Source organism: Equus caballus, chromosome X (genome assembly GCF_041296265.1).
Source record: "Equus caballus isolate H_3958 breed thoroughbred chromosome X, TB-T2T, whole genome shotgun sequence".
Lineage (NCBI taxonomy): Eukaryota > Metazoa > Chordata > Mammalia > Perissodactyla > Equidae > Equus > Equus caballus.
Genome location: NC_091715.1, coordinates 72,627,098 through 72,653,797, shown reverse-complemented (window position 1 = coordinate 72,653,797; position 26,700 = coordinate 72,627,098). Strand labels below are relative to the sequence as shown.

General features: G+C 37.8%; 1 protein-coding gene across 1 annotated transcript in view; it reads left to right on the top strand.

Annotated features, from left to right (window-relative positions):
• MAGT1 (magnesium transporter 1) overlaps positions 1-26,700 on the top strand; it is a 44,474-nt gene that overhangs the window by 1,776 nt on the left and 15,998 nt on the right. The window contains exons 2-3 of the mRNA XM_001501635.7: positions 9,274-9,443; positions 12,089-12,206. Of these exons, the coding sequence (XP_001501685.2) occupies positions 9,274-9,443; positions 12,089-12,206 (288 nt within the window). The remainder of the gene's footprint in view (positions 1-9,273; positions 9,444-12,088; positions 12,207-26,700) is intronic.

The window sequence follows — 26,700 nt, the reverse complement described above, 5'->3', positions numbered from 1 at the left end:
TAGAAGGGAAGTTCCTTTTCCTTGCATCTGGTGTCATTTTAGGGAGGCAGCATCATAAAAATGAAAAAGCATGGTCTTTGATAAAATTATCCGTATGTCATGATCTACTTCTGGGAATCTGTAATAGAGAAATAATATGAAATATGGAAAAGAGTGAATGCACAAAGCATACTGAAGCATAATAAAAATGGTCATAATAACGCTCAGATGGTGGATAGCTTTTCCCTGCTTTTCTTAGTTTTCCAAAAAATTTTGTAAAATTTTAGAGTGTGTATGTTAATACAACCAAAGTGATATTTAGCAATTTACTCTGAGTCTCATTTTCCTTATCAGTAGAATGGGAAAATGCCTATTTCTTTGTACATTGTGAAAATTAAACGAGATGAAGGTTGTAAAGTGCCTAATGCAGTACGTGGCGTGTAGAACACGTTAGATGAATATTAGAAAATAAAATAAGATTGTGTTCCTCTATGGTAGTAAAATGTTTTTTCAATTGATCCTTTTGTAATGTTTTTATGAAAATTATTCAGAAAATAGAATTACCTGCATATTTTGACAAGACAGACTGTTATTGGAAAAATGTCTACATTCTCCGACATTGCTTTGAGAACTGACATGAAAGTGTCACATGTGCAAAACTCCTGCAATTCTTTAGAAAATACCTTATTACTAAGAACCAGAGGCTCAGTAGCAGTTGCAAAACAAACTGAAACACCCCCAAAAAATAAAACATCAAGGAGAGGCGACAGTGGTATACTTTAGCCCTATCCAGGAAGTAGGTGAACTGCGAATGGAGCAGATGGCATTTAAGGATTAAACATGCTCTCTTCTTTGCTCACTGTCTCCTTCAGTTATTATCTGCCAATTATGTTCCCAGATCTGTTCAGTCTCACTCCTAATTTAAGGATGGAGTTAGAAATTTATTGCTTAACCAAGAATTTTATTTTACTAACGTCTGGAGACTAGTGGATGATTAAGAAAGCTAAAAATATCAAGAATTTTTATGAATAAACTATCATGATCTAGAACACAGATACAATCAAATAAGTTTCAGGGGAAAGGGAGGTGCATTTTAGAGGAATTCAGACTGATGATGCTTAGCTTTATTACTTCTGAAATTCAAAAGAGATCTTAATGGCAGGATCAAATTTTAGCTTTAAATGATAATGGGTTTTTATATGCTGTTTTTTCCCCCCTAAGGAAGATGAGCTAACATCTGTGCCAATCTCCCTCTGTTTTGTGTGTGAATCACCACCACAGCATGGCTGTGGACATGTGTAGGTCTCCGCCAGGGAATCAAACCCGGATTGCCAAAGTGGAGTGCACCAACCTTAACCACTAGGCCACAGGGCTGGCGGCTCCTGTATGCTATTTTTGATGAGTGATATTCAGTGACAGTAGGAGAATTTGTAGTTGTTAACGGGCTTAATCTACTTAGAGCTAATTGAGATAGATATTATGCAAGCAGATAGAATGAAAGTAAACTGTTGTCTCACTGCCCTTTCTTGGCCCTCTTAATCCCTGTAGTCCTAAATTTTCATTATACTTGATTATTACTAACAGGATTAGAGATATGAATTGACTTCCTGTTAGTGGGATTATTTTGTGGCCATACTCATTTAAATGTTTCAAGAGAAGAGAAAGACTTTAAGTTTACTTAACTTTGTTGGTATTATATTTTCCTTGTGAATATCTTTGCTCTTCTGTTTATTTTATTTGAAAAGTTATTGTATTTGAAAAGTTGGAAATAGAGTAATGTACTCCAAGAAGGGGAGAAATCAATTGATTGTGGAAGTCTTTGCTTATAAATTTAATGTTTTTCCATAGTAACCCTGTATTTTGTTTTGAATAAATATATCCAAAGCAAATTAAAAACTGCAGATGGATATATTTTCTTAAATGTTCTTTAAAACTGTTAGTGGAAGGGGCTGGCCAGGTGGCTTAGTGGTTAAGTTCACATACTCCGCTTCAGCCGCCTGGAGTTCACGGATTCGGATTCTGGGCTCAGACCTACACACTGCTCATCAAGCTATGCTCTGGTGGTGTCCCACATACAGAAAATAAAGGAAGATTGGCAACAGATGTTAGCTCAGGGTTGATCTTCCTCACCAAAACAAAAACAACAACAAAAACCTGTTAGTGGAAAAAATATTTCCAATGTGAGTTGTTTCCAAATCAATTTCTTGAGCTACTGAGTGGTTCACTTGATAAACGTCTTACCTTTGTGTACCATAGTCCTTGGAAGATGTGTTTCTGACTAATAACTTTAAAGTATTAAACAGTAAATAGAAGGACCTGAAGGGCACAGGTAACATTTTAATCTTTTATTTTGAAGGTTGTGACTTTGGAAGATAAAGAAATATCTGGAGAGTGAATAGTGGGACTTAGTGGAGAGGCTATAGAAAAACAAAATTTTTCTTTCTGAGCCATAGCTTTCAGTACCCACACAATGGGCTCTTGACAACAGATGAGAAGCACCCAAAGGAAGAAGTTCTTCAGTACTAGAGATTTACTGCAATCAAGACATCTTTCAACTCAAATGTGAAGAAAAGAGAGATTCCTTTATAAAACCATCTACTAGAGAAGACGAAAGACTAGTAAAAGAAGTGTCTAGGAATTATTGAGGTGTTATATTTGAGTTGTCTAGAATATATCACATTCTTCCAGGAAGATCAGGTGGTGGTTTATTATTAGGAATGGTGTATTTTTTCCCATTGTTCATCATTTTTTCTTTTTCTTTTTGAGGAAGATTAGCCCTGAGCTAATATCTGCCACCAGTCCTCCTCTTTTTTGCTGAGGAAGACTGGCCCTGAGCTAACATCCATGCCCATCTTCCTCTACTTTCTATGTGGGATGCCTGCCATGGCATGGCTTGTCAAGCGGTGCCACGTCTACACCCGGGATCCGAACCGGCAAACCCTGGGCCCCCAAAGCAGAACATGCACACCTAACCACTGTGCCACCGGGCCCCCCCCCCCCGTTGTTCATCATTTGAATCACTTAATGTTTATTTAATTTCCCTGTGTTATGCATAGAAATTTATGTGATGTGGTCCCTGTCCATAAGAATTATGTAGAGCAGTAGTTCTTAAACTTCAGTGTAAATAATCACCTGGGCTACATGTTAAAATTTCATAATCTTGGTGGCTGGCCCCGTGGCCGAGTGGTTAAGTTCGTGTGGTCTGCTTCGTCGGCCCAGGGTGTCACTGGTTGGGGTCCTGGGTGCGGACATGGCACCGCTCATCAGGCCATGTTGAGGCGGTGTCACACATGCCACAACTAGAAGGACCCACAACTGAAAATATACAACTATGTACCGGGGGCTTTGAGGAGAAGAAGGAAAAATAAAATCTTTAAAAAAAAAAATTTCATAATCTTGGAACCTACCCTAGACCTACTGAATCAAATTTATTGAAGGATGAAACCTAGACGTCTGCACTTTTAACAGGGTCCTTTATAACAACCACACTTTGAGAAACAGGTCTAGAAAGTTGATTTTCCATTACACTAAGGGCTTGCTCTGAGAAGTTTTGGTTTACTTTATTACCAAGTCTGTCTTTTATATTGTGTTTTGATCGATAATGAATAAAAAATTTTTTCAAATACATAAGATTATAAAGACTTAAATTATGCTATGAAAATTCTTTTCAGTTTAGAGCAGTTGTTCTCAATGAGGGAGGGGGTATTTTGCTTCCAAGGGTTATCTGGCAATGTCGAGAGACATTTTTGGTTGTTGCAGCTGCGGATAGGAGTGCTGCTGGCATCTGGTGGGGAGAGGTCAGGGATGCTGCTCAACATCCTGCAGTGTGCAGGACTGCTCCCCACAACAAAAATTATGTGGCCCAAGATGTCAGTAATGCCACTGTTGAGAAATTCTGGGTTAGAATGATCATGGACTGTTGGAATCCCTATTCTGTGTCTTTCTTAACCTCTCTGATCCTGTTGACTCAACAGTTAAATGAGCATAAAAATAGAGTATTAACCTCATAGTGTTGTTTTGAAGATTGAATTACTTTATAAGGAGAGAAGTTGACGTCTGACACATACACACTAGGCATTCCAAATAGTAGCTGGTGTTTTCTCCATAAAATCAATTCAAGATAGGCTTACTATAAGATATATTAAAAGATTAAAAGGTTAGATCCTTGTGAATAAGGATTATAACTTCTAATTATCACATTCCAGGCTATGTTCATGCAATTTTATTGTAAGAGTTTAAAACTAGTTCATCTTTTGTTGTGGTCAGTCCTGAGTTCATTTTAAAGAAAATGAACTCAGAAAGTAAACTAATTGCCTCTGTATTAAGCAGTCTTTTTTCTTTTTTTTTTTAAAGATTTTGTTTTTCCTTTTTCTCCCCAAAGCCCCCTGTTACATAGTTGCATATTTTTAGTTGTGGGTCCTTCTAGTTGTGGCATGTGGGATGCCACCTCAGCATGGCCTGATGAGCGGTGCCATGTCCGTGCCCAGGATCTGAACTGGTGAAACCCTGGGCTGCTGAACGAACTTAACCACTCAGCCACGGGGCCAGCCCCTAAGCAGTCTTTTGAGGTGATAATCCTATTTTATAAGAGCTTTAAAGAGAATTTTTAGTTCCTTTGAAGTAATCTCTTCTACTTGGTAAATTATTTGGGGATTGAATAGCCAGAAATGTGGTCTTTCCAGTCTGTTAGTAAACAGGAAGAGGAATATTGTAAATTTTTTACATAGACCTGGTTGAAAAAGTCTGTTCAAGATTTTCGTTTAGAAGACTCAACATATTTATAGTTAATTGAAAGCATATGTATTTGTTTTGTCGGAACGATCATATATCTATGTGATTGCCTAGAGTTAGACCAGGTAAAACTAGTTCAGTAACTGTTACTGCTTTACGCTTTTTTTCTGAAAAAGCCCCAATTAGAATCTGTAGCCACGGTGAATAAAATAGCGAAATCACGTTTTAATTTGCTGATAACTGTCAAATTTAATTTGAAAATGTAACAAAATTAATAACTGCTTTAAAATTGTGCATATTTTTAAACTGTGAACTAATATCCTTCTCTCAACTGTGAGGATCATTCAGGCTGTATCAAATAATAATTCATTTTGTTGGAAAAACTGAATAAATTTAATCTATGCAGCCTTAATTTAAATCAAATATTCGCTGTTCTTGACAATTGTTGATAACTAATTCTCTTGTTAAAGGTGAACTAGCCTCCATCACTTGCCCCTTATCCTGTCTACCTTCTAGTTCACTCTCTTCCACTGCCTTTACCAAAGACCTGTTTCCTTAGTGTCATTCATTGTTCCACAAGTCTTGTTAACTATTTGTTATACCAGTGTTTTACGAGTGTGTGTAGAGTGTGTGTATTTCTCTATGGGCTTAGAGTCTTTATTCAATTTTCCTTGTGTGGCATATTCATTTTGTGGCTCTTACTGGAATTATTTTGTATCTGCTACAAAACTAATTTTTATGCCATCTTTCTCTATTGTTCATAGAAGTATACTCAGGAAATATTTTTTTTCTGTGTTGGCTGAACTCAGGCATGCTTTAGAGGTAAATCATGCATTTTCAGAATTCATGTTACTATTCCCTTCCTGAAATTAAAAAAAAAGACCCTTCCATTTCTGTGTAAGTGTTTGTGTATGCAATCATCTTTTCTTTCTTATGTGTTAATGCATACAAGTGAGTTTATTCCTAGCTGAATTCTGTTAAATAGAAATTCAGTACACACAACTGAGTGCCTGCTATATGGTAAAGGTCTGTGTGTGTCTGCTCTCCAGTAGCTAATAGTTTAGAGAAGGAAACAGATGTCGAAGTATCTTAGAATGATAAATGCTGGAATACAGGTAAAAAGTGTTGTGAAACATCTGCAGGGGAGGATTAATATGCTTGTGTCCTTGGTCCTTGGCTGCTTAGGAAAACCATTTAGGGTCACTCAGTTACAACCCACTAGACATGCATTCTTTGAGAATTTTGTTGAGGTTACGGAAGCCACAGAAGCTATTAATGGTTCTAGGGATTGTTTTTCTTAGCCTAAGTCTGAGGCAACTTATTTGCATTACTGACACCTGTCTTTTAAAGAGTGCTATCTTTGTAGTAGGTTCATGATCCACTTCCATGTTGAAAAGGCACATCCTACCATCTGTTCTCTGATGATTGAGTTTAAGGAGAGGGAACTATTTTTAAAGTTTGAACACCAGTGCCCTGGCCAAATTTCAGTGTAAGCAATGGGAAACATACTGGTCAAATGCTTCTGAATAATAAACCACTGCATGATTTCCCAGCTCTTTATATTTTATTTATTTATTTATTTATTTATTTATTTATTGAGGAAGATCAGCTCTGAGCTAACATCTGCCAGTCCTCTTTTTGCTGAGGAAGACTGGCCCTGAGCTAACATCTGTGCCCATCTTCCTCTGCTTTATACATGGGACGCCTACCACAGCATGGCTTGCCAAGCGGTGCCATGTCCGCACCCGGGATCCGAACCGGCAAACCCCGGGCCACCGAGAAGCGGAATGTGCACACTTAACCGCTGCACCACCGGGCTGGCCCCTTCCCAGCTCTTTATAAACATATCCCTGTAAAGAACAAAGCCATAGATTAGCCTTAACTCTGCGTTGAGATTCTTGTCTTCCGCACTTCTTTTTTATCCTTTCCTGTCTTCCTACTACTCTTGCAAAGTGTGAATATGAGGGTGGAGATGAAGGGAAGGATAAATATGATTGCACTTAATTTCAAACTGAAATTCTCAGTGACTAACCATGCTTCTCTTCCGTTGCCTCATCATGACTGGCTATTAAAAAGAAGCAAATGTAGCTCTTTCTTTGTGTAGATGTAAATTTTTCATTTCTCTGGGGTATATGGGAATGCAATTGCTGGATTGTATGGTTATTATATGGTTAGTTGCTTAATTATTTAAGAAACTGCCAAACTGTTTTCCAGAGTGCCTGTACCGTAGTGCATTCCCACCAGCAATGTATAAGAGATCCAGTTTCTCTACCTCCTCACCAGCATTTGGTATTGTCACTATATTTTGTTTTAGTAAGAGGTGTGGAGTGATATCTCACTGTGCTCTTAATTTGCATTTATATAATGGCTAATGATGTTAAACATCTTTTCATCTGTTTATTTGCCATCTGTAGATCATCTTTGATGAGATGTCTTTTCATATCTTTTGCCCATTTTTTAATTGAATTGTGGTTTTTTTCACTGTTCTGATAGGTTTTTTTTAATTAATGTTATGATAGATTACAACCTTGTGAGATTTCAGTTGTACATTATTGTTAGTCATGTTGTGGGTACACCTCTTCCCCCTTTGTGCCCTCCCCCCACCCCCCCTTTTCCCTGGTAACCACCGATCAGATCGCCTTGTCAATATATTAACTTCCACCTATGAGTGGAGTCATATAGAGTTCGTCTTTCTCTGACTGGCTTATTTCGCTTAACATAATACCCTCGAGGTCCATCCACGTTGCTGCGAATGGGCCAATTTTGTCTTTTTTTATGGCTGAGTAGTATTCCATTGTGTATATATACTATATCTTCTTTATCCAATCATCAGTTTCTGGGCATGTAGGTTGGTTCCACGTCTTGGCTATTGTAAATAATGCTGCGATGAACATAGGGGTGCAAGGGACTCTTGGGATTTCTGATTTCAGGTTCTTAGGATAGATACCCAGTAATGGGATGGCTGGGTCATAGGGTATTTCTATTTTTAACTTTTTGAGAAATCTCCATACTGTTTTCCATAGTGGCTGTACCAGTTTGCATTCCCACCAACAGTGTATGAGGGTTCCTTTTTCTCCATAACCTCTCCAACATTTGTCGCTCTTGGTTTTGGATGTGTTTGCCAATCTAACGGGTGTAAGGTGATATCTTAGTGTAGTTTTGATTTGCATTTCCCTGATGATTAGCGATGATGAACATCTTTTCATTTGTCTGTTGGCCATATTTATATCTTCTTTTGAGAAATGTCTGTTCATGTCCTCTGCCCATTTTTTGATCAGGTTGTTTGTTTTTTTGTTGTTAAGCCATGTGAGTTCTTTGTATATTATGGAGATTAACCCTTTTTCTGATAGTTTTTTAAAATATATTCTAGCTGCTAATCCTTTCTCAGATATGTGGTTTGAAAATATTTTCTCTCTCTCTGAAGCACGTTTTTTCATCCTCTTTAACAGCATCTTTCGCAGAGAAAAATTTTAATTTGATGAGGTCCAGTTTATCCATTTTTTTTCTTTTTATGAATCATGCTTTTGGTGTCAGGTCTAATAACTCTTTGCCTAACCCTTGATCCTGAACATCTTCTCCTATATTTTTTCCTAAAATTTTGTAGTTTTCATTTTTAATTTAAGTATGCGATCCATCTTGAGTTAATTTTTATATGAGGTGTGAAGGTAAGTTCCAGGTTCATGGTTTTGGCTATGGATGTCCACTTGCTCCAGCACTGTTTGTTGAAAAGGCTATCTTTCTTAGAGAGTTCCTTTTGTGAAAAATCAGTTGGCTATACTTGTGTAGGTCTATTTCTGAGTTTTTGTTTCTGTTCCCTTGATATATGTGTCTATCTCTTTATGAGTACCACCCTGCCTTGCTTATTATAGCTATATAGTAAATTTTATAATCAGGTAGAGTGATTGCTCACACTTTATTCTTTGTTTTAAAGATTGTTTTAACTATTCTAGTTCCTTTGTAGGTGTTTTTTTTCTTTTTGAGAAGCAAAATCTTTCTAAAACTGGCTGGTTGGTTTAACTCAACGTTCTTTGGAATCTTTGACAAATGAACGGTTTTATGATTTTATATTATTTTGTCTATTAGTAAATAATAAACAAGTCACATCAAACATGTAGTGTCTGACTAAATCTCATCATGAAATATTTTTTTTTGAGGAAGATTCGCTCTGAGCTAACTACTGTCAGTCCTCCTCTTTTTGCTGAGGAAGGCCCTGAGCTAACATCCGTGCCCATCTTCCTCTACTTTATATGTGGGACACCTATCACAGCATGGCTTTTGCCAAGCGGTGCCACGTCTGCACCCGGGATCCGAAGCGGCGAACCCCGGGCCGCTGAGAAGTGGAATGTGTGCACTTAAGTGCTGCGCCACTGGGCCGGCCCGGAAATAATATAATTTTAGGAATCATCATCATCAGGCCCAACTACCAAAATTTTATTTTCAGGTCTCACATTTTCTATGTACCTTTCCTTGTTAGTCTTCGTTTTTAAGTAAGTTGCCTAGTTAAAAAGACCTCTAAATGCCAAATTGAGAGTATTAACAGCATGCCCCCTTTGTTTTCTTTAGATGGTGTTATCAGAAAAGGTTAGTCAACTGATGGAATGGACCAATAAAAGACCTGTAATAAGGATGAATGGAGACAAGTTTCGCCGCCTTGTTAAAGCCCCACCAAGAAACTACTCCGTTATTGTCATGTTCACTGCTCTCCAGCTTCATAGACAATGTGTCGTGTGCAAGTATGAACTTTCAACTACACTTTAAAATTAAATAACTCATAAGATTTTAAGCATTTCTCGATCTCAGAAGAACCAAATTAGTTCAGTGGTTACGTACACAATACGTATACCATGGTTAGGGTGTCTGTAGTAACACATGTTACTGCTGCTCTTTTATAGTCATTTCTTGGTTGTCCATCTTAGTGGGGGGAGCAAAGAGCAGGGATAAAGTAGTGTGGTAGCCATCATAGGAATAATTTAAAAATCTGACAATCATCTTATAAATTGGTATCAACTTATATAAATGTATACCAATAGCATTGATGTAGTGTTTTATTATTTGTAAGTGCTTTCAACTTCATACTCTTGTTTTATCACAACAACCCCAGAAGGCAGGTAAAGCAAATATTCTTTCATTTTTGCTACAAACAGTTTCCAGAATTTTAACTGATCTACCCAAAGCTAGGGATATTTATTAATGCAAGAATGGTAGCCACATCCAAATCTGGAATTACAAGAGAACTTTTTTAGAAAACAAAGATGCGTGATTTAGAGATGTTTCTTTTTTCTAAATTATTTTCTAGTGATTGTAAAGCTTGAAAATGGAGAATAATCTCACTTAAACTTTCATCCAACAATGGTTTATTGATTTTATTTTACTGTTTCTGAATGATATTAGGAATCAAGGTTGATATTTCTTTAAACAGAAGCACTATGGATAATTAAAAATAGTAGATACTAAAAAATAAAATAACTTTTGCTTTTTGGTGTTGTTTTAATTATATTTTTAGATCGGTATGTGATCTGGGAATTCACTTTTAATGAAATGACAAAGCCACCCTGCGAAGAACTTATTTAGTAAAATCTTGGAGGCTTTCCAAATTCTGACAGCCTAAGGCCCATGTGAAGGAATTGACAGCTTCTTTCAGAATAGTGTATTATGTTACCCTAAGCCTTGCTAACTCTTCCTAAAGGATTTTCTCCCTAGAGGTAGGAGATAGTCAAGGTATTTGGTCCCAGAGTGCTTATTTTTTTAGGCATATGCTGAATGTAAAAGTGAATAGGAGAAGGAAAAAGAATAGTAGGTGTTAACTATGAATAAACTTAAAATCTAGAATTACTCATAATTAAGTCAGTTCACTCACTAACAATCAAGAGTATACAAAAATGTGAGGGAACAAACACTAACTCCGTAATTCTATATTAAATGCAAATTAATGAAATTCTTATTAACCTAAGTTTTTATTAGTATCTTACTTTCTACAAATTTAAATTTAAACAAATTTAAAATTAGCTCACATTTTCCTAAACTCATTCAAAATAAATATTAAGCAACAGCAGTGTGTGTAGTATTATGTATTTGGTGCTATCAGAATGAGAAATGTAAGAAAGATGTCCTACCCTTATCATCTGGCTAGGGAAATGAGCTCTACACCTGAAAATTTGGCTGGCAATATAAGGCAATTTATGAGTAAGTACCAAATGAATCGTGTACATAATAAATACTGTAAAATTTCAGGAAGGGCATATGACAGGAGTGGTTAGGGTTGGCCTAATGGAGAAGATAGAACTTGTTCTAAGGCTAGACAGATGGATCAGATTTAGATAGGTGTAGCATATTCTGGTTAGAAGCAGTGATGTGTGCAAGGATACAAAGATAGGAGTAAATAAGGTGCTGGAATTAAGAGATCCTATTTGAGATCTGAGTAGTAAGGCTACATAAAAGCTAGATGCATTGTTTGGAACTAGATGATAAAGAACCTTGAATAACCAGTGAAAGAGCTTAGAGACCATTCTGAAAGTACTAGAAGAGCAACAATGGTTTTGAGAAGAGCAAGAGTTTCAAAATATGGTAATTTAGGAAGACTGTGTAAGAAAGATTGGAGGGGGAGAAACTAGAGCTGGTATTTTAATATTCTAATGTCAGGTATTAAGGATCTGACTTTAGATGATAGCAATGAAAATAAATGGGAGGGGATGGAGTTAAAAAATAATCACAAATGAAGAATTATCAGATCTTGGAAACTGAAAGCATACGGGTGGTAAAGGAAAAGTCAACGATGACTTGAGATTTCAATTAATCTCAATTCCCTAGATTCTTCTTATCTTTTACCCTAATAATTCATCTGGCTGTATTTTTATTTAAGTAGCATTTTGTACTTTGGATTTTTTTAATGGATTAATATTATAGTCTACTTTCTCTGGAAAAATACTTTACCCTTGTCTTTGAACTCCTAGAAGTAATTTAGGGTATTAAAATTGTTGTAGATTTCACAAGGTTGTTAACTATCATAATCTTAATTAAAAAAAAAATTGTTGTAGAGACTATTAGCTGGATTTTTCCAGCGACTACTGAAAGAGCTTTGAGAAAAGAAAACAGGCACAAACTATGAAGCGGAGGCAGGTAATTACTACTTTCTGTTGAAATCCCCAACAGTTGGGATTAGGCTTCTTTTGTGCCAAAACAATGGCAGTGTTTTCCAAGGTTTGTCCTAACCCTCTCAGTAGTGCCTGATATGCTTGTCTTTTTTTTTTTTTTTTTTTTTTTAATATTTACCCCATTGTAAAAACTGCTCTTGTTTCTTTGGATCTGTTTTCCTGCTGATGAACTAGATTGCTTTAAAAAATGTTTTATATGTTATCTTCAAAAATCATATTGCATCCAGGCAAGCTGATGAAGAATTCCAGATCCTGGCAAACTCCTGGCGATACTCCAGTGCATTTACCAACAGGATATTTTTTGCTATGGTGGATTTTGATGAAGGTTCTGATGTATTTCAGATGGTAAGATCTTTGGTTTATTCTATTAAGTAGGAATAGGTAAACTGGATAAAGTGGAATACATCTTTTCCCATGGCCACAAGAAGTTAAATAGGACTTGTCTTATGTAAAATCTAGAATACTTAGTGAAATAGAAACTAAACTTCAGCTAACCATGAAATGTAATGGTCAGCGCAAACCTTTTAGAATATGGAAATTGGGTAGTAATCAAGTAATTTTATATATGTTTTTTATTGTAGTAAAATATACATAAAAAATTACCATTTTAGCCATTTTGGTTTTTTGTGTTTTTTTTTTTTAAAGATTGGCACCTAGGCTAACAACTGTTGCCAATCTTCCTTTTTTTTTTTTTTTAAGGATTGGCACCTGGGCTAACAACTGTTGCCAATTTTTTTTTCTTTTTCTTTTCTGCTTTATTTCCCAAACCCCTCCCCCCCACCCCCCCAACCCCCCACCCCCACCCCGACCCCGGTACGTAATTGTATATCTTAGTTGCAGGTCCTTCTAGTTGTGGGATGTGGGACGCCGCCTCAATGTGGCCTGACAAGCGGTGCCATGTCCGCGCCCAGGATCCAAACCCTGGGCCGCCGCAGTGGAGCGCGTGAACTTAACCACTCGGCCACGGAGCCAGCCCCATTTAGCCATTTTGAAGTGTACAGTTTATCAAGTAACTTTGTAAATCACAGCATAAATCCTGCCATTATGCCACCATTATGTAATATTGAAGTTCTTAGTATAGCTAGGCACCTGTGTTTACCCCTTTGCTTCTTGTCTTAGTGGAAAAGCTCCTTCATCTTGTTCAAAGGTTAAGCTTTTTTCTGTGCCCTGGATCCCATACCCACCCGCTCTATGAATCATGACCTCTCTCACTTGTATTTTTTTAATTAAGACTATTTTTTTAGAGCATTTTACAGGTTCACAGCAGAATTGAGGGGTAGATAAGAGATTTCCCGTATACTCCCTGCCCTTACACATGGAGAGCCTCCCCCTTTATCAGCATCCCCAACCAGGGTGCTACATTTGTTACAGTTGATGAACCTACATTGACTCATGATAATCACCCAAGGTACATAGTTTACATTACAGTTCACTCTTGGTCATATACATTCTACTGGTTTGGACAAATGTATAATGACATGTATCTGTTAACATGGTATCACAAAGAGTATTTTTACTGCCCTGAAAATCCTCTGTACTCTGCCAATTCATCCCTCCCCTCTAATCTTTGTTAATCACTGATCTTTTTACTATCTCCAGTTTTGCCTTTTCCAGAATGCCATATAGTGGGAATCATACAGTATGTAGACTTTTCAGATTGACTTATTTCACTTAGTAATACGCATTTAAAGTTCCTCCGTGTCTTTTCAGGGCTTGATAGCTCGTTTCTTTTAAATGCTGAATAATATTCCATTGTCTAGATGTACCAGAGTTTCTTTATCCATCCACATACTGAGGGACATCTTGGTTGCTTCCAAGTTTTGGCACTTATGAGTAAAGCTGCTGTAAACATCGGTGTGCAGGTTTTTGTGCAGACGTAAGTTTTCAGCTCCTTTGAGTAAATATCAAGGGGCACGATTGCTGGATCATATGGTAAGAGTATGTTTAGATTTGTAAGAAACTGCCAAAATATCTTCCAGAGTTGCTGTATCATTTTGCATTCCCAGCAGCAAAGAATGAGAGTTCCTATTGCTCCACATCCTCAGCATTGGATGTTGTCAGTGTTCTGCAATTTGGCCATTCTAATAGGTGTTTAGTGGTATCTTGTTCTGATCTACGTTTCCCTGATGAATTATGATATGGAGCATCTTTTCAAATGCTTATTTGCCATCTGTATATCTTCTTTGGTGAGACGTCTGTTAGGGTCTTGTGCCCCCCGCCTTTTTTTTTTTTTGCTGAGGAAGATGAGCCCTGAGCTAACATCTGCCGCCAATCCTCCTCTTTTTGCTGAGGAAGATTGGCCCTGAGCTAACATTCGTGCCTATCTTCCTCTGTATATGTGGGATGCCTGCCACAGCATGGCTTGATAAGCAGTGCGTAGGTCCGCACCAAGGATCTGAACTAGCGAACCCTGGGCCACTGAAGCAGAATGTGTGAACTTAACTGCTGTGCCACAGAGCTGGCCCCCAATCTTCCTCTATTTTATATGTGGGTCACTGCCACAGCATGTCTGACGAGTGGTGTAAGTCCGTACCCGGGAACACGGGCCACTGAAGCGAGGCACACTGAACTCAACCACTAGGCCACAGGGCCAGACCCCATTGGGTCCCTTTTTAAATCAGATTGTTCTCTTATTGTTGAGTTTTAAGAGTTCTTTTTATATTTTAGATAATAATCATTTATCAGAAATGTCTTTTGCAAATTTTTTCTCCCATTCTGTGGCTTGTCATCTCGCTCTCTTGACTTTGTCTTTCATAGAGCAGAAGTTTTTAATTAAGTACAACTTATCAATTATGTCTGTCATGGGTTGTGTCTTTGGTGTTTTATCTAAAAAGTCATCACTGTATGCAAAGTCATCTAGATTTTCTCCTATGTTATCTTCTAGGAGTTTTATATTTTTCCCTTTTGCATTTAGGTCTATGATCCATTTTGAGTTAATTTTTGAGAAAAGTGTAAGATCCATGTCTAGATTAGGTGTTTTTTGTTTGTTTGTTTTTTTACTCATGGATGTCCAGTTTTGACACCGTTTGTTGAAATGACTATCCTTTCCCCATTTAACTGCCTTTTCTTTTTTGTCAAATATCAGTTGGCTATATTTATGTGGGTCTATTTCTGGGCTCTCTATTCCTTTCCATTGATCTGTTCGTCTTTTCTTTGCCAATACCACACTGTCTTGATTACTTGTAGCCTGAAGTTGGGTAGTGTCAGTCCTCCAACTTCGTTCTCCTTCAATATTGTGTTTGCTATTCTGGGTTTGCCTCTTCATATAAACTTTTGAATCAGTTTGTCAATACCCACAAAATTACTTGCTCAGATTTTAATTGGGATAGCACTGAATCTATAGATGAAGTTAGAAGAACTGGGATCTTGACAATATTGAGTCTTCTTCTCCATGAACATGGAATATCTCTGCATTTCTTTAGTTCTTTGATTTCTTTCATCACAGTTTTGTAGTTTTCCACATATAGATCTTGTACATGTTTTCCCGAATTTATATCTAAGTATTTCATTTTTGAGGATGGTAATGTAAATGATGTGTTTTTAATTTCAAATTTCTCTTGTTCATTGCTGGTATATAAGAAAGCAATTGACTTTTGTATATTAACGTTGTATCCTGCAACCTTGCGATAATCCCTTGTTAGTTTCAGAAGTTATCTTGGTTTATTTTTTCAGATCTTCTAAATAGATGATCATGTCATCTGTGAACAAAAACAGCTTTATTTCTTCGTTCCCAATCTGTATGCTTTTTATTTCCTTTTCTTGTCTTATTGCATTAACTAGAAATTCCAGTATGATGTTGAAAAGGAGTAATGAGAGGGGACATCCTTGTACCTGATCTTAGTGGGATAGCTTCGAGTTTCTCATTATTGAGTATGATGTTAGCTGTAGGATTTTTGTAGATATTCTTTATCAAGTTGAGCAAGTTCTGTCTACTCCTTGTTTACTGAGAGTTTTTATCATGAATAGGTTTGGATTTTGTCAAATGCTTTTCCTGAACCTATTGAAATGATCATGTGGGGTTTTTTTAGCCTATTGATGTGATGGATAACATTAATTAACTTTTGAGTGTTGAACCAGCCTTGCATACTTGTGATAAATCCTACTTGGTCATGGTGTATAATTCTTTTTATGTGTTGTTGATTTCATTTGCTAATTTTGTTTTCTTAGGATTGGCAGCTGAGCTAACATCTGTTGCCAATCTTTTTTTTTTCTTCTCCCCAAAGCCCCCCAGTACATAGTTGTACATTCTACTTGTAGGTCCTTCTGGTTGTGCTATATGGGACACTGCCCCAGCATGGCTTGATGAACGGTGCCATGTCTGTGCCCAGAATCCGAACCAGTGAAACCCTGGGCCAGTGAAGCGGCGTGCAGGAACTCAACCACTCGTCCATGGGGCCAGCCCTTAATTTTTTTTTTATATGAGTACAGCACGTGAGATATTTATTATATAGACATACACAAGAGGGAGTATATTGCAACACTGTTTTATATTGGACTTTTTTTTATTGAGGTTATGATAGTTTGCAACACCGTGAAATTTCAATTGTACGTTATTCCTTGTCAGTCACCATACAGATGCACCCCTTCACCCTTTGTGCCCACCCCCCAGCCTCCTTCCCCCTGGTAACTGCTAAGCAATTCTCTTTGTGCATGTGTTTGTTTGTCTTCCACATTTGAATGGGATCATACAGTGTTTATCTTTCTCTGTCTGGCTTATTTCACTTAGCATAAAACCTTCAAGGTCCATCCATGTTGTTGCAAGTGGGATGATTTTTTCTTTTTTTTATGGCTGAGTAGTACTCCATTGTATATGTATAACACATCTTCTTTATCCAGTCATCAGTTGATGGACACTTGAGTTGCTTCCACATCTTGGCTGTTGTGAATAATGCTGCAGTGAACATAGGGGTGCATAAGTCTCTTTGAACTGTTGATTTCATGTTCTTTGGATAAATACCCAGTAGTGGGATACTGTGTTATTTCTATTTTTAATGTTTTGAAAAATATTCATACTGTTTTCCATAGTGGCTGCACCAGTTTGCATTCCCACCAGCAGTGTATGAAGGTTCTCTTTTCAACAGTCCATTTTCTGATAGCCCCTTATTTCCTTAGACTAAGCCAATTCTGTCCCTTTCCTCTTCCCCTTCTAAGTTATCATCATCACATCTTATTCCATCTTGTGTTGTGAGTGTGTGGTTAAAATGACAAGATTATTTTTGGTATTTTCCTTTCCTTTATTTTTAATGTTATAATTGTTTGCTAACCTGTTCTGATAGAGATCTGTGATTTTCTGATTTTGTCTGTTTATCTCCTTGATCGGAGTTTTGTAATCCCTTTCTTTTTTTCAGGTGTGAGGGCCTTCTTGAGGGTTTCTTGTTGGGGGGTGTCTTGTGGCGATGAACTCCCTTAACTTTTGTTTATCTGGGAAAGTTTTTATTTCTGCATCATATCTGAAGGATATTTTCACTGGATAGACTATTCTTGGCTGAAAGTTTTTGTCTGTCAGAATTTTGAATCTATCGTTCCACTCTCTCCCAGCCTGTAAGGTTTCTGCTGAGAAATCTGCTGAAAGCCTGATAGGAGTTCCTTTGTTAGTTATTTTCTTCTGCCTTCTGCCCTTAATATTTATTCTGTGTCATTGACTTTTGCCAGCTTTACTGCTATATGCCTTGGAGAAGGTCTTTTTTTTACATTCATATAATTTGGAGATCTATTGGCTTCTGTCACATATATTTCCAGCTTCTTCCCCAGGTTTGGGAATTTCTCAGCTATTATTTCTTTGAACAAGCTTTCTGCTCCATTCTCCTTCTCTTCTCCCTCTTGAATACCTGTAATCCTTATGTTGCATTTCGTAGTTGAGTTGGATATTTCTCAGAGAATTTCTTTACTTCTTTTTAGTCTTAGTTCTCTCTATCTGAAGCCTTTCTATATTTCTGCACTCCAGACTGCTAACTGTCGTCCATAATAGCAGCTCTATTTTGCAGGGATTCCAGGTTTTTCTTTGTCTCATCCATTATGTTTTTCATCTCCAACATTTCTGATTGGTTCTTCTTTATAGTTTCAATCTCTTGTGAAGTAGCGCATGAACTTGATGAATTGTCTATCTGCATTCTCTTTTAACTTGTTGAGTTTTTTAATGATAGCTGTTTTGAATTCTGTGTCATTTAGATTATAGATTTCTGTGTCTTCAGGATTAATTTCTGGGTACTTGTCATTTTCTGTTCTGGAGATTTAATATATTTTTTCATACTGATTGATGGTATGGATTTGTGCCTCCACATAGAGAATTTGATCACAGCTTCCACCTGCTGCCACTGTGGTGGAGGGGGCAGGAGCTGTGTAATCTGAGCCCACCAGAATCCCTGTCAGCTGTGCCTGTTTGAGCCTGGGCCACTCTGGGATTTCAGCGGCCCTGTGGGGTCTCCCAGCAACTGGGAGAACAATGACTCAGGGGCTCCAGGCTGCTGCCACCTGCTCCCACAGTCCCTCCTAGATGCGCTCCCCCCTTCAGGACTGCAGCGGTACTATGGGCATTTGTTGCACCTGGGAGCTTATTCACCTGGACTTACAGCTCTGCTGCCATCTGGTCCTAGGTTGTACCAGCTGTTATGCTTGGCAGATGTGGCCTCCCCAATGGATCTGAGACAAAGCCGCTCCCTGGGACCATGGTAGGGTTGTGGACTCTCATACGAGTCAAGAGAGTGATCACACAGGGGCTCAGGGCTGCTGCTGCCTGCTCCCACAGTCCCGCCAAGTCACACTCCCTCTTTTGGGGCCGCCCTGGTACTGGGGACATTTGCGGCACCCAAGGACACTTTCACCTAGGCCACATGTACGCCACTGTCTGCTCCTAGGTCGCACCAGCCTTTGTGCTTGATAGTCAGGGCCTCCCCACTGGGTCTGAACCAGAGCTGGTCCCTGGGACTGCAGTGGCTTTGTGGGCTTTCCCACTGGACCAAAGAGCAAAACACAGGGGCTCAGGGCTGCTGTCCCGTTTCCACAGTCCTGCCAAGACACACACCCACCCTCAGGGCCGCAGTGGTGCTATGAGCGCTTCAGCAGTCGTACATGGGTACCGGCCTCCCTAGGGGCCAGAGAGTTCTTACCTATCTCCACCACCTCCCTGGGGGTAGTCCATCTACCTTCAGATATATATTACCACAGGTCTCTCAGGCGTCCTAGGGTGCTGTGTGGGTATCCTCTGCTATCAATGAATGTCCATTTAGTTGTAGTTCGAAGGGGGAGAGACAAAGGGAACAGCTCACTCCACCATGTTGCTGACACCATTCTGCTGATTTGCTAATATTTTGTTTCAAATTCTTGCATCTATGTTCATTAGAGATACTGGTCTGTAGTTTTCTTTTCTTGTAATGTCTTGTTCTGGTTTTGGTATTAGGGTAATGCTGGCTTCATAGATTGAGTTGGAATTAATCCCTCTGCTTTATCCTCTAAAAGAGATTGTAGAGATTGGTATAATTTCTTCCTTATATGTTTGGTAGAATTCACCATTGAACTCATCTGAGCCAGATAGTTTGTTTTGGAAAGTTACTATTATTGATTCAGTTTCTTCAATAGATAAGGCCTATTCACATTGTCTGTCTCTTCAAATTGTCTTGCAAAGAATTGATCCATTTCGTTTAGGTTATCATAACTGTAGGGTGTACAGTTCGTTTTCTTTTATTATCCTTTTAATGTTCATGAGATCTGTAGTGATATCCCCTCTTTCATTTCTGATATTACTAACTTGTATCTTCTCTCTTTTCTTAGTTAGCTTGGCTATAGGCTTATCAATTTTATTGATCGCTCTAAAAAACGAGTTTTTGGTTTCATTGATTTTATTCTCTATTGATTTTCTATTTTCAATTTCATTAATTTCTGCCCTAATTCTTATTATTTATTCTACTAATTTTGGATTTAATTTGTTCTTTTTCTGGTTTCCTTAGGTGGAAACTTGGATTGTTGCTTTTTCATCTCTTTTTTTCTTATACATGCATTCAGTGCTATGAATTTCACTCTAACCATTGCTTTTGCTGTGTCCCACAGATTTTGATGTGTTTCCGTTTTTTTTTCTTTTGTGAGGAAGAGTCGCTCTGAGCTAACATCTGTTGCCAATCCTCTTTTTTTTTCCCTTGAGGAAGATTAGCCCTGAGCTAACATGCATGCCAGTCCTCCCCCACTTTTTGTATGTGGGATGCCTCTACAGCATGGCTGATGAGTGGAGTAGGTCTGAACCCAGGTTCTGAACCTGTGAACCCCCCAGGCTGTCCAAGTGGAGCCTGTAGAACTTGAACCACTCAGCCACAGGGCCAGACCCCAGTGTGTTTCCATTTTTATTTAGTTGAAAATATTTTTAAATTTTTTTGAAATTTCTTCTTTGACTCCACGTGTTAAATATAAATGTGTTGTTTACATATTTTGGGATTTTCCAGTTATCTTTCTGTTATTGATTTCTAGTTTAATTCCATTCTGGTCTGAGGGCAGACATCATATGATTTCTGTTCTTTAAATTTGTTAAGGCATGTTTTATGGCCCAGAATGTAGTCTATCTTGGTGAATGTTCCATGTGAGCTTGAGAATAATGTGTGTTTTGCTGTTTTGGATGAAGTAGTCTATAGATGTCAATTATATCCAGTTGACAGATAGTGTTATTGCATTCAACTATGTCCTTAGTGATTTTTTTGCCTGCTAGATCTGTCTGTTGGGTGTTGAAGTCTCTAACTATCATAGTAGATTCATCTGTTTCTCCTTGCAAATCTATTAGTTTTTACCTCACATAGTTTGACATTCTGTTGTTAGGTACATACATGTTAAGGACTGTTATGTCTCTTGGAGAACTGACCCCCTTATTATCGTGTAGTGCTCTTTTTTATCCTTGATAACTTTCCTTCATTTGAGTCTGCTTTGTCTGAAATTAATATAGCTGCTTCTACTTTCTTTTGATTAGTGTTAGCATGGTATATTTTCCTCCATCTGTTTTCTTTTAATCTATATGTGTCTTTCTATTTAAAGTGGGTTTCTTGTGGACAACATATACTTGTGGTTTTAAATGAGCATTATATATGATTCTGTTTTCTCTCTTTAGCATATTGGTTATACTTTTTTTTACATTGTTTACTGGTTACCCTAGAGTTTGCAATGTACATTTACAGGTAATCCATGTCCACTTTCAAGTAACATTATGCCACTTCATGGGTAGTGTGAGTACTTTATAGTAACAAAATAATCCTAATCCCCCAACCTCCATCCCTTGTATCATTTCTGTCTTTCATTTCACTTATATATAAGCATACATACACACACACACACAATTGAATACGTTGTTGGTATTATTTTGAACAAACTGCCTGTTAGATTAATTGAGAAAAATAAAAGTTATTTTACCTTCACTTATTCCTTCTTCAGTGCTTTCCCTTACTTTATGTAGATCCAAGTTTGTGACCTATATTATTTTTCTTCTCTCTAAAGAACTTCTTTTAACATTTCTCAGAAGAAATTCCCACAATTCTTTTTGTCTGAGAAAGTCTTTTTCTCCTTCACTTTTGAAGAATAATTTCACAAGATATAGAATCCTAAGTTGGTGGTGTTTCTCTCAATTTTAAATATTTCTCTCCATTCTTTTTGCCTGCATGGTTTCTGAAGAGAAGTCGGATGCAATTCTTATCTCTCTTCCTCTATAGGTAAGGTCTTTTATTCCTTTGTCTTCTTTCACAGTTTTTTCTTTATCTTTGATTTTCTGTAGTGTAAGAGTTACATGCCTGGTTACAGTTTTATTGGCATTTATCCTGGTTGATGTTCTCAGAGCTTCCTGCATCTGTGATTTGGAGTCTAATGTTAATTTGGGAATATTCTCAGTCATTGCTGTTTTAAATATTCCTTCTGTTTCTTTCTCTCTTTCTTCTCCTGGTATTCCTATAACGTGTATGTTACACCTTTTATAGTTGGCCCACAGTCCTTGGATATTTTGGTTTTTTTTCATCTTTGTTCTCTTAGCTTTTTGAGTTTTGAGGATTCCATGGATATATCCTGTAGCTTGGAGGTTCTTTCCTCAGCCGTGTCCAGTGTACTGAGTGCATCAAAGGCATTCTTCATTTCTGTTTTTCATCTCTGGCATTTCTTTTTGATTTTTTTCTTAGGGTTTCCATCTTTCTGTTTACATTGCCCATCTGGTTTTGCATCCTGTCTACTTTATCCATTAGAACCATTAGCATATTAATCATAGTTTTTTAAATTCCCGATCTGATAATTCCAACATTCCTGCCATGTCTGGTTCTGATTATTTGCTCTGTGTCTTCAAATTGTGTTTTTTTGGCTTTTGGTGTGCCTCATTATTTTTTCTTCATAGCCAGATATGATGTACTGGGTGAAAAGAACTGCTGCAAATTGGCCTTTAGTAATGTGGTGGTGAGGTGTGAGGGGAGGGGAACGTTCTATAGTCCTATGATTAGGTCTCAGTCTTTTAGTGAGCCTATGCCTCTGGACAGTGAACTTCACAGAGCTTTTCAGTTTTTTTATCCCCTCTTAGGGTGACAGGATTTCTGGAGTGGGCTAGAGTTGAGTATTTCCCTTCTTCCAGGTCAGTTAGACTTTGATAATACCCCAGCAGGTTATGCTCTGGTTAACTAGTTTCCCCTGAAGGCAAGCCTTCTTAATAAGAAGAGAGTGCTCTGGGATATTTCAAAATGGTTCCTTTTCCCCTTCCCACTGCCAGAAGCATGAGAGGATTTTTCTCCAGTATTTACTGTGGGAACCTAGTCAAGTTCCTGGAGGTAAATCTCACAGTATTGTATGGGGCCCCCTATGATTGTGTACCCCTGGAGTTTTTAATTCTCAGAGTTGTCCATGCTGAACCTCCACCAATTCTTCAGTTACAGGTCAGGTTTTCCTACTCTGGCAATTGTTCCTGAGGCAATTTCCACTTCTGAGTCCCTCCTCAGATAAGCCATGACTCCCTATATTCGCCTGTCTGTCTCTCCAATCTTGGGGGCAGTCGTTTGTGTCCTCCCCTCTCTTAAGGATCCAAGAAGAGTTGTTGATTTTTCAGTCAGCTTTACTTGTTACAATGGAGTGGCAACTTCCAAGCTCCTTACATGTAAAACCGGAAATCATAACTTTCAACTGTGTCTTTAACTTCAGCCTCTGTACTAGTTCTTTCCTCTTTGCGTATAAGGGGACATAGATTCGATCTTGTCTGTTTATAAATGTATCCAACTCATATATTTGGGCATATTTTACTCAATAATTTAATAAAACATGGAAGATTTGGGTATAACTTCTTGCTGTACATCTTTACATGAATGACTTCCTAATCCAAAAATTCATTCTATCCCCCCCAAAAAAAATTCATTCTGTCCCAACTGAAACTCTTCTCTCTCTCACTTCCACTCAAACTTGGGCCTTTTGTGTTATATATCATTAGTGATACTTCTTTGTCATTTTTTTCTTCTTCTACAACATCCTTCATAGTCATACCCTCTTTACATTGCAAGACCCTCATCTTCTCTCATTTGAACTAATGCAGTAGGCTTTTAACTGGTTCACTTACCATTCATATAGTATTCTGTCCATATTGTCTGCTATAACAGTTCCCAGAGTTTTTTCTGGAGGGTATTAATAAGAATACTTGGGGAAAAATTAAATTTGGGTAACCTTAGTTTAAACAAAATTAAGTTTCATTTTTTACTTCATGGTATGAAGAACTATGAAGGGTCTGAGCTTTTACTTGACTTGCAAGCTAACAAGGTAGCCTGACACAGTTTCGTAGATCCTGGCAGAAGACATGACATTCTTGAGACAGAGTTAAAGGACTTTATTACTCACAGCAACAACAGGACAATGGGTTGCATTATGGGAGAGAATTTGGGAACCCAAATCTTCTATAAAGGGTGGTAAGCATGCCTGCCTTTTGCTTTGGAGGGAGACTCTATCCCTGTATTCTGAGGCTATACAAACATCTTTGAGAAGATCATTCAGAGCAGAGGGAGGCAGTGCCTCTGCTTGCAAGATGTGTAGAATCATGAGAATGCCATGGAGAATGGTTTCCCAACAGAGGACTTCTCATAGACTTTAACATGCTGATATGTGTTCTACCTTCCATTCCAACAGTGGGCTGTATTATGCAGAATTTCCAAAATTATTGGACCATTTAATAGAGCATTGTGGCTAGCTTCTATGGAACACACATTTAGAAATAGTGGCATATAGACTAGGGCTAAAATTCCTTCGTCTTCCTCACTTCATGCACTCTTTAATCCAAACACATAACCACCTTTCCCATAATTATGTCATGCACTGTCTTATTTTTCTTATTTTTTCTACTTTCCTTATTTTTCTATTATACATGTATCCACATTCTGTCTTATAGTAAAATTAGCCCTATAGTTGTTTAACAGTCCCTCTTAGAATATAGATACTAGGGATCGACCCCTTGGCCAAGTGGTTAAGTTTGTGCGCTCTGCTTTGGCAGCCCAGGGTTTCGCCAGTTCGAATCCTGGGTGTGGACATGGCACTGCTCATCAAGCCATGCTGAGGCGGCATCCCACATACCACAACTAGAAGGACCCACAACTAAAAACACACAACTATGTACCAGGGGGCTTTGGAAGAAAAAGGAAAAATAAAATCTTTAAAAAAAAAAAAGAATATAGTTACTTACTTAGGGGCAGAGCCAACATCCTGTAGCTATCAGTGCTGAGCACATAATGGATATTCAGTAAATGTTGAAGAAATGGCTTAATGACATTTTACAGTATGTCGTTGTGCTAGTCATATTCTAGTCTCACACAGCTCCATAAATCAAAATCAGTATATTTATAAAATATGCTACAACCTAAAAGCATTTAGGCTTTACTAAACCAAAGGAGATAATTTCTAGAGTTTAAGAAATTGCTTTCTCATTCTCTGCTATTCAAGCTGGGATTATTTTGGAAATTAAAAATTATAATTCCATTTATTGTAGCAAGATACACATAAAGAATTTCTGTTAGTGATTTATAAAAATACAAAACAAATTTTCTTCTACATCAAATAGCTTTTAATATTGTCGACGAAAATAATCCATAGCCAATCTGTAAATGAAAATTTGGGTGAGTTTATTCTGAGCTAAAATCTGAGGACCATGGCCCAGGGCCTGTCTACCCGAAGGAAGAAAGGGCACCAAAGAAGTGGGGTGCACAGAGTGGTTGTATACCCCCAAACAGGGTGTTTCACATATGATTGAAATGTCCCTTTTACAGTAGTCGTGAGACTGCTCTGTCGGCACAGCAATTGATAGAAACAGCAGGTAGGTCTGCTGTCTTGATGGACACAGCAGGGTGGCAGGTCTGTTGTCTGGAGCTGGGTGGTCACAGGTGAGCACAGCAATCAGTTCCTAGCCTAAGGAAAGATGCTTATCCCTCAGGAAATGCCAATGTTGGGGGAAGTTGCACCTTTATCTTAAGGCCATTTGTTCTTGCCATAGGAAATGTTTAAAGCAGATATACAATGCATGCTTGGTGCCATGTCAGGCCCTTTTGAAAAAAACAAAGTCAGGCCGAATTAGGTTTACACCAAATGACTTCCTCACATACTCCAGTATCTCCTGTTGCCTGCCATTTCTATTTGTCATTGTTTTGGAAATTAAAAATTATAATTCCATTTATTGTAGCAAGATACACATAAAGAATTTCTCTTAGTGATTTATAAAAATACAAAACAAATTTTCTTCTACGTCAAATAGCTTTTAATATCGATGCCCATTTTAGAGCTATATTTAGAGTTAGCAGTATAAGGATGGTTGTGTGTCCATCTGTGGAAGAAATTCAAATCTTTCTCCAAATAACAGTATCATATGCCACAGTATATAAAACCTAAGCATAGATGAAAAGTGATACCTACCAAAAATAGTGCATCTTATTTTGGCTCATTAATGTCCAAGGATTTTCGAAGCCTACAAGATTTTTTAAAATTTTTTAATTGTGGGAAAATATACATAACATAAAATGTACTGTCTTAGGGTCCAGCCCTCTTTTTGCTTGAGGAAGATTGTTGCTGAGCTCACATCTGTGCCAGTTTTCCTCTATTTTGTACGTGGGGTGCCACCACAGCATGCCTTGCTGAGCAGTGTGTAAGTCCACACCTGGGATCCAAACTTGCGAACCCTGGGTCGCCCAAGTAGAGCACACAAACTTAATCACTATGCCACTGGGCTGGCCCCTCTATTTTTAATTTTTTTTTAGGAACCTCCATACTGTTTTCTGTAGCAGCTACACCATTTTACTTTCCCACCAACAGTGCACAGGGATTCCAGTTTCTCTACACCCTCACCAACACTGATTTTCTGGTTTGTTGTTTTGTTTTTGTTTTTTTAATAGTAGCCATCCTAATGGGTGTGAGGTGGTGTCTCATTGTGGTTTTGATTTGTATTTCCCTAATGGTGAGTGATGTAGAACATCTTTTCCTGTGCTTGTTTGGCCATTTGTATATCTTTTTTGAAGAAATGTCTATTCAAATCCTTTGCCCAGTTTTTGATCAGTTTGGTTTTTTGTTGTGGTTGACTTGTAGGAGTTCTTTATATATTCTGGATATTAACCACTTATCAGATATATGATTTGCAGATATTTTCTCCCATTCCATAGAATGCATTTTCACTCTGTTGTGTCTTTAGCCTACAAGATATTTTTAAAGAGCTATTTGGTATAAAGATGTTATGGTAGTAATCATGGAAATAAAAATTACAATAATGGTGATATACAATATTTACCCATTAGATCAACTTTTGGTAAGAATGTGAAGAAACAGATACTTTCCCTACATTGATGGGTAGAATTATAAATTTGTAGAGCCACTTTGGAAGGCAATTTGG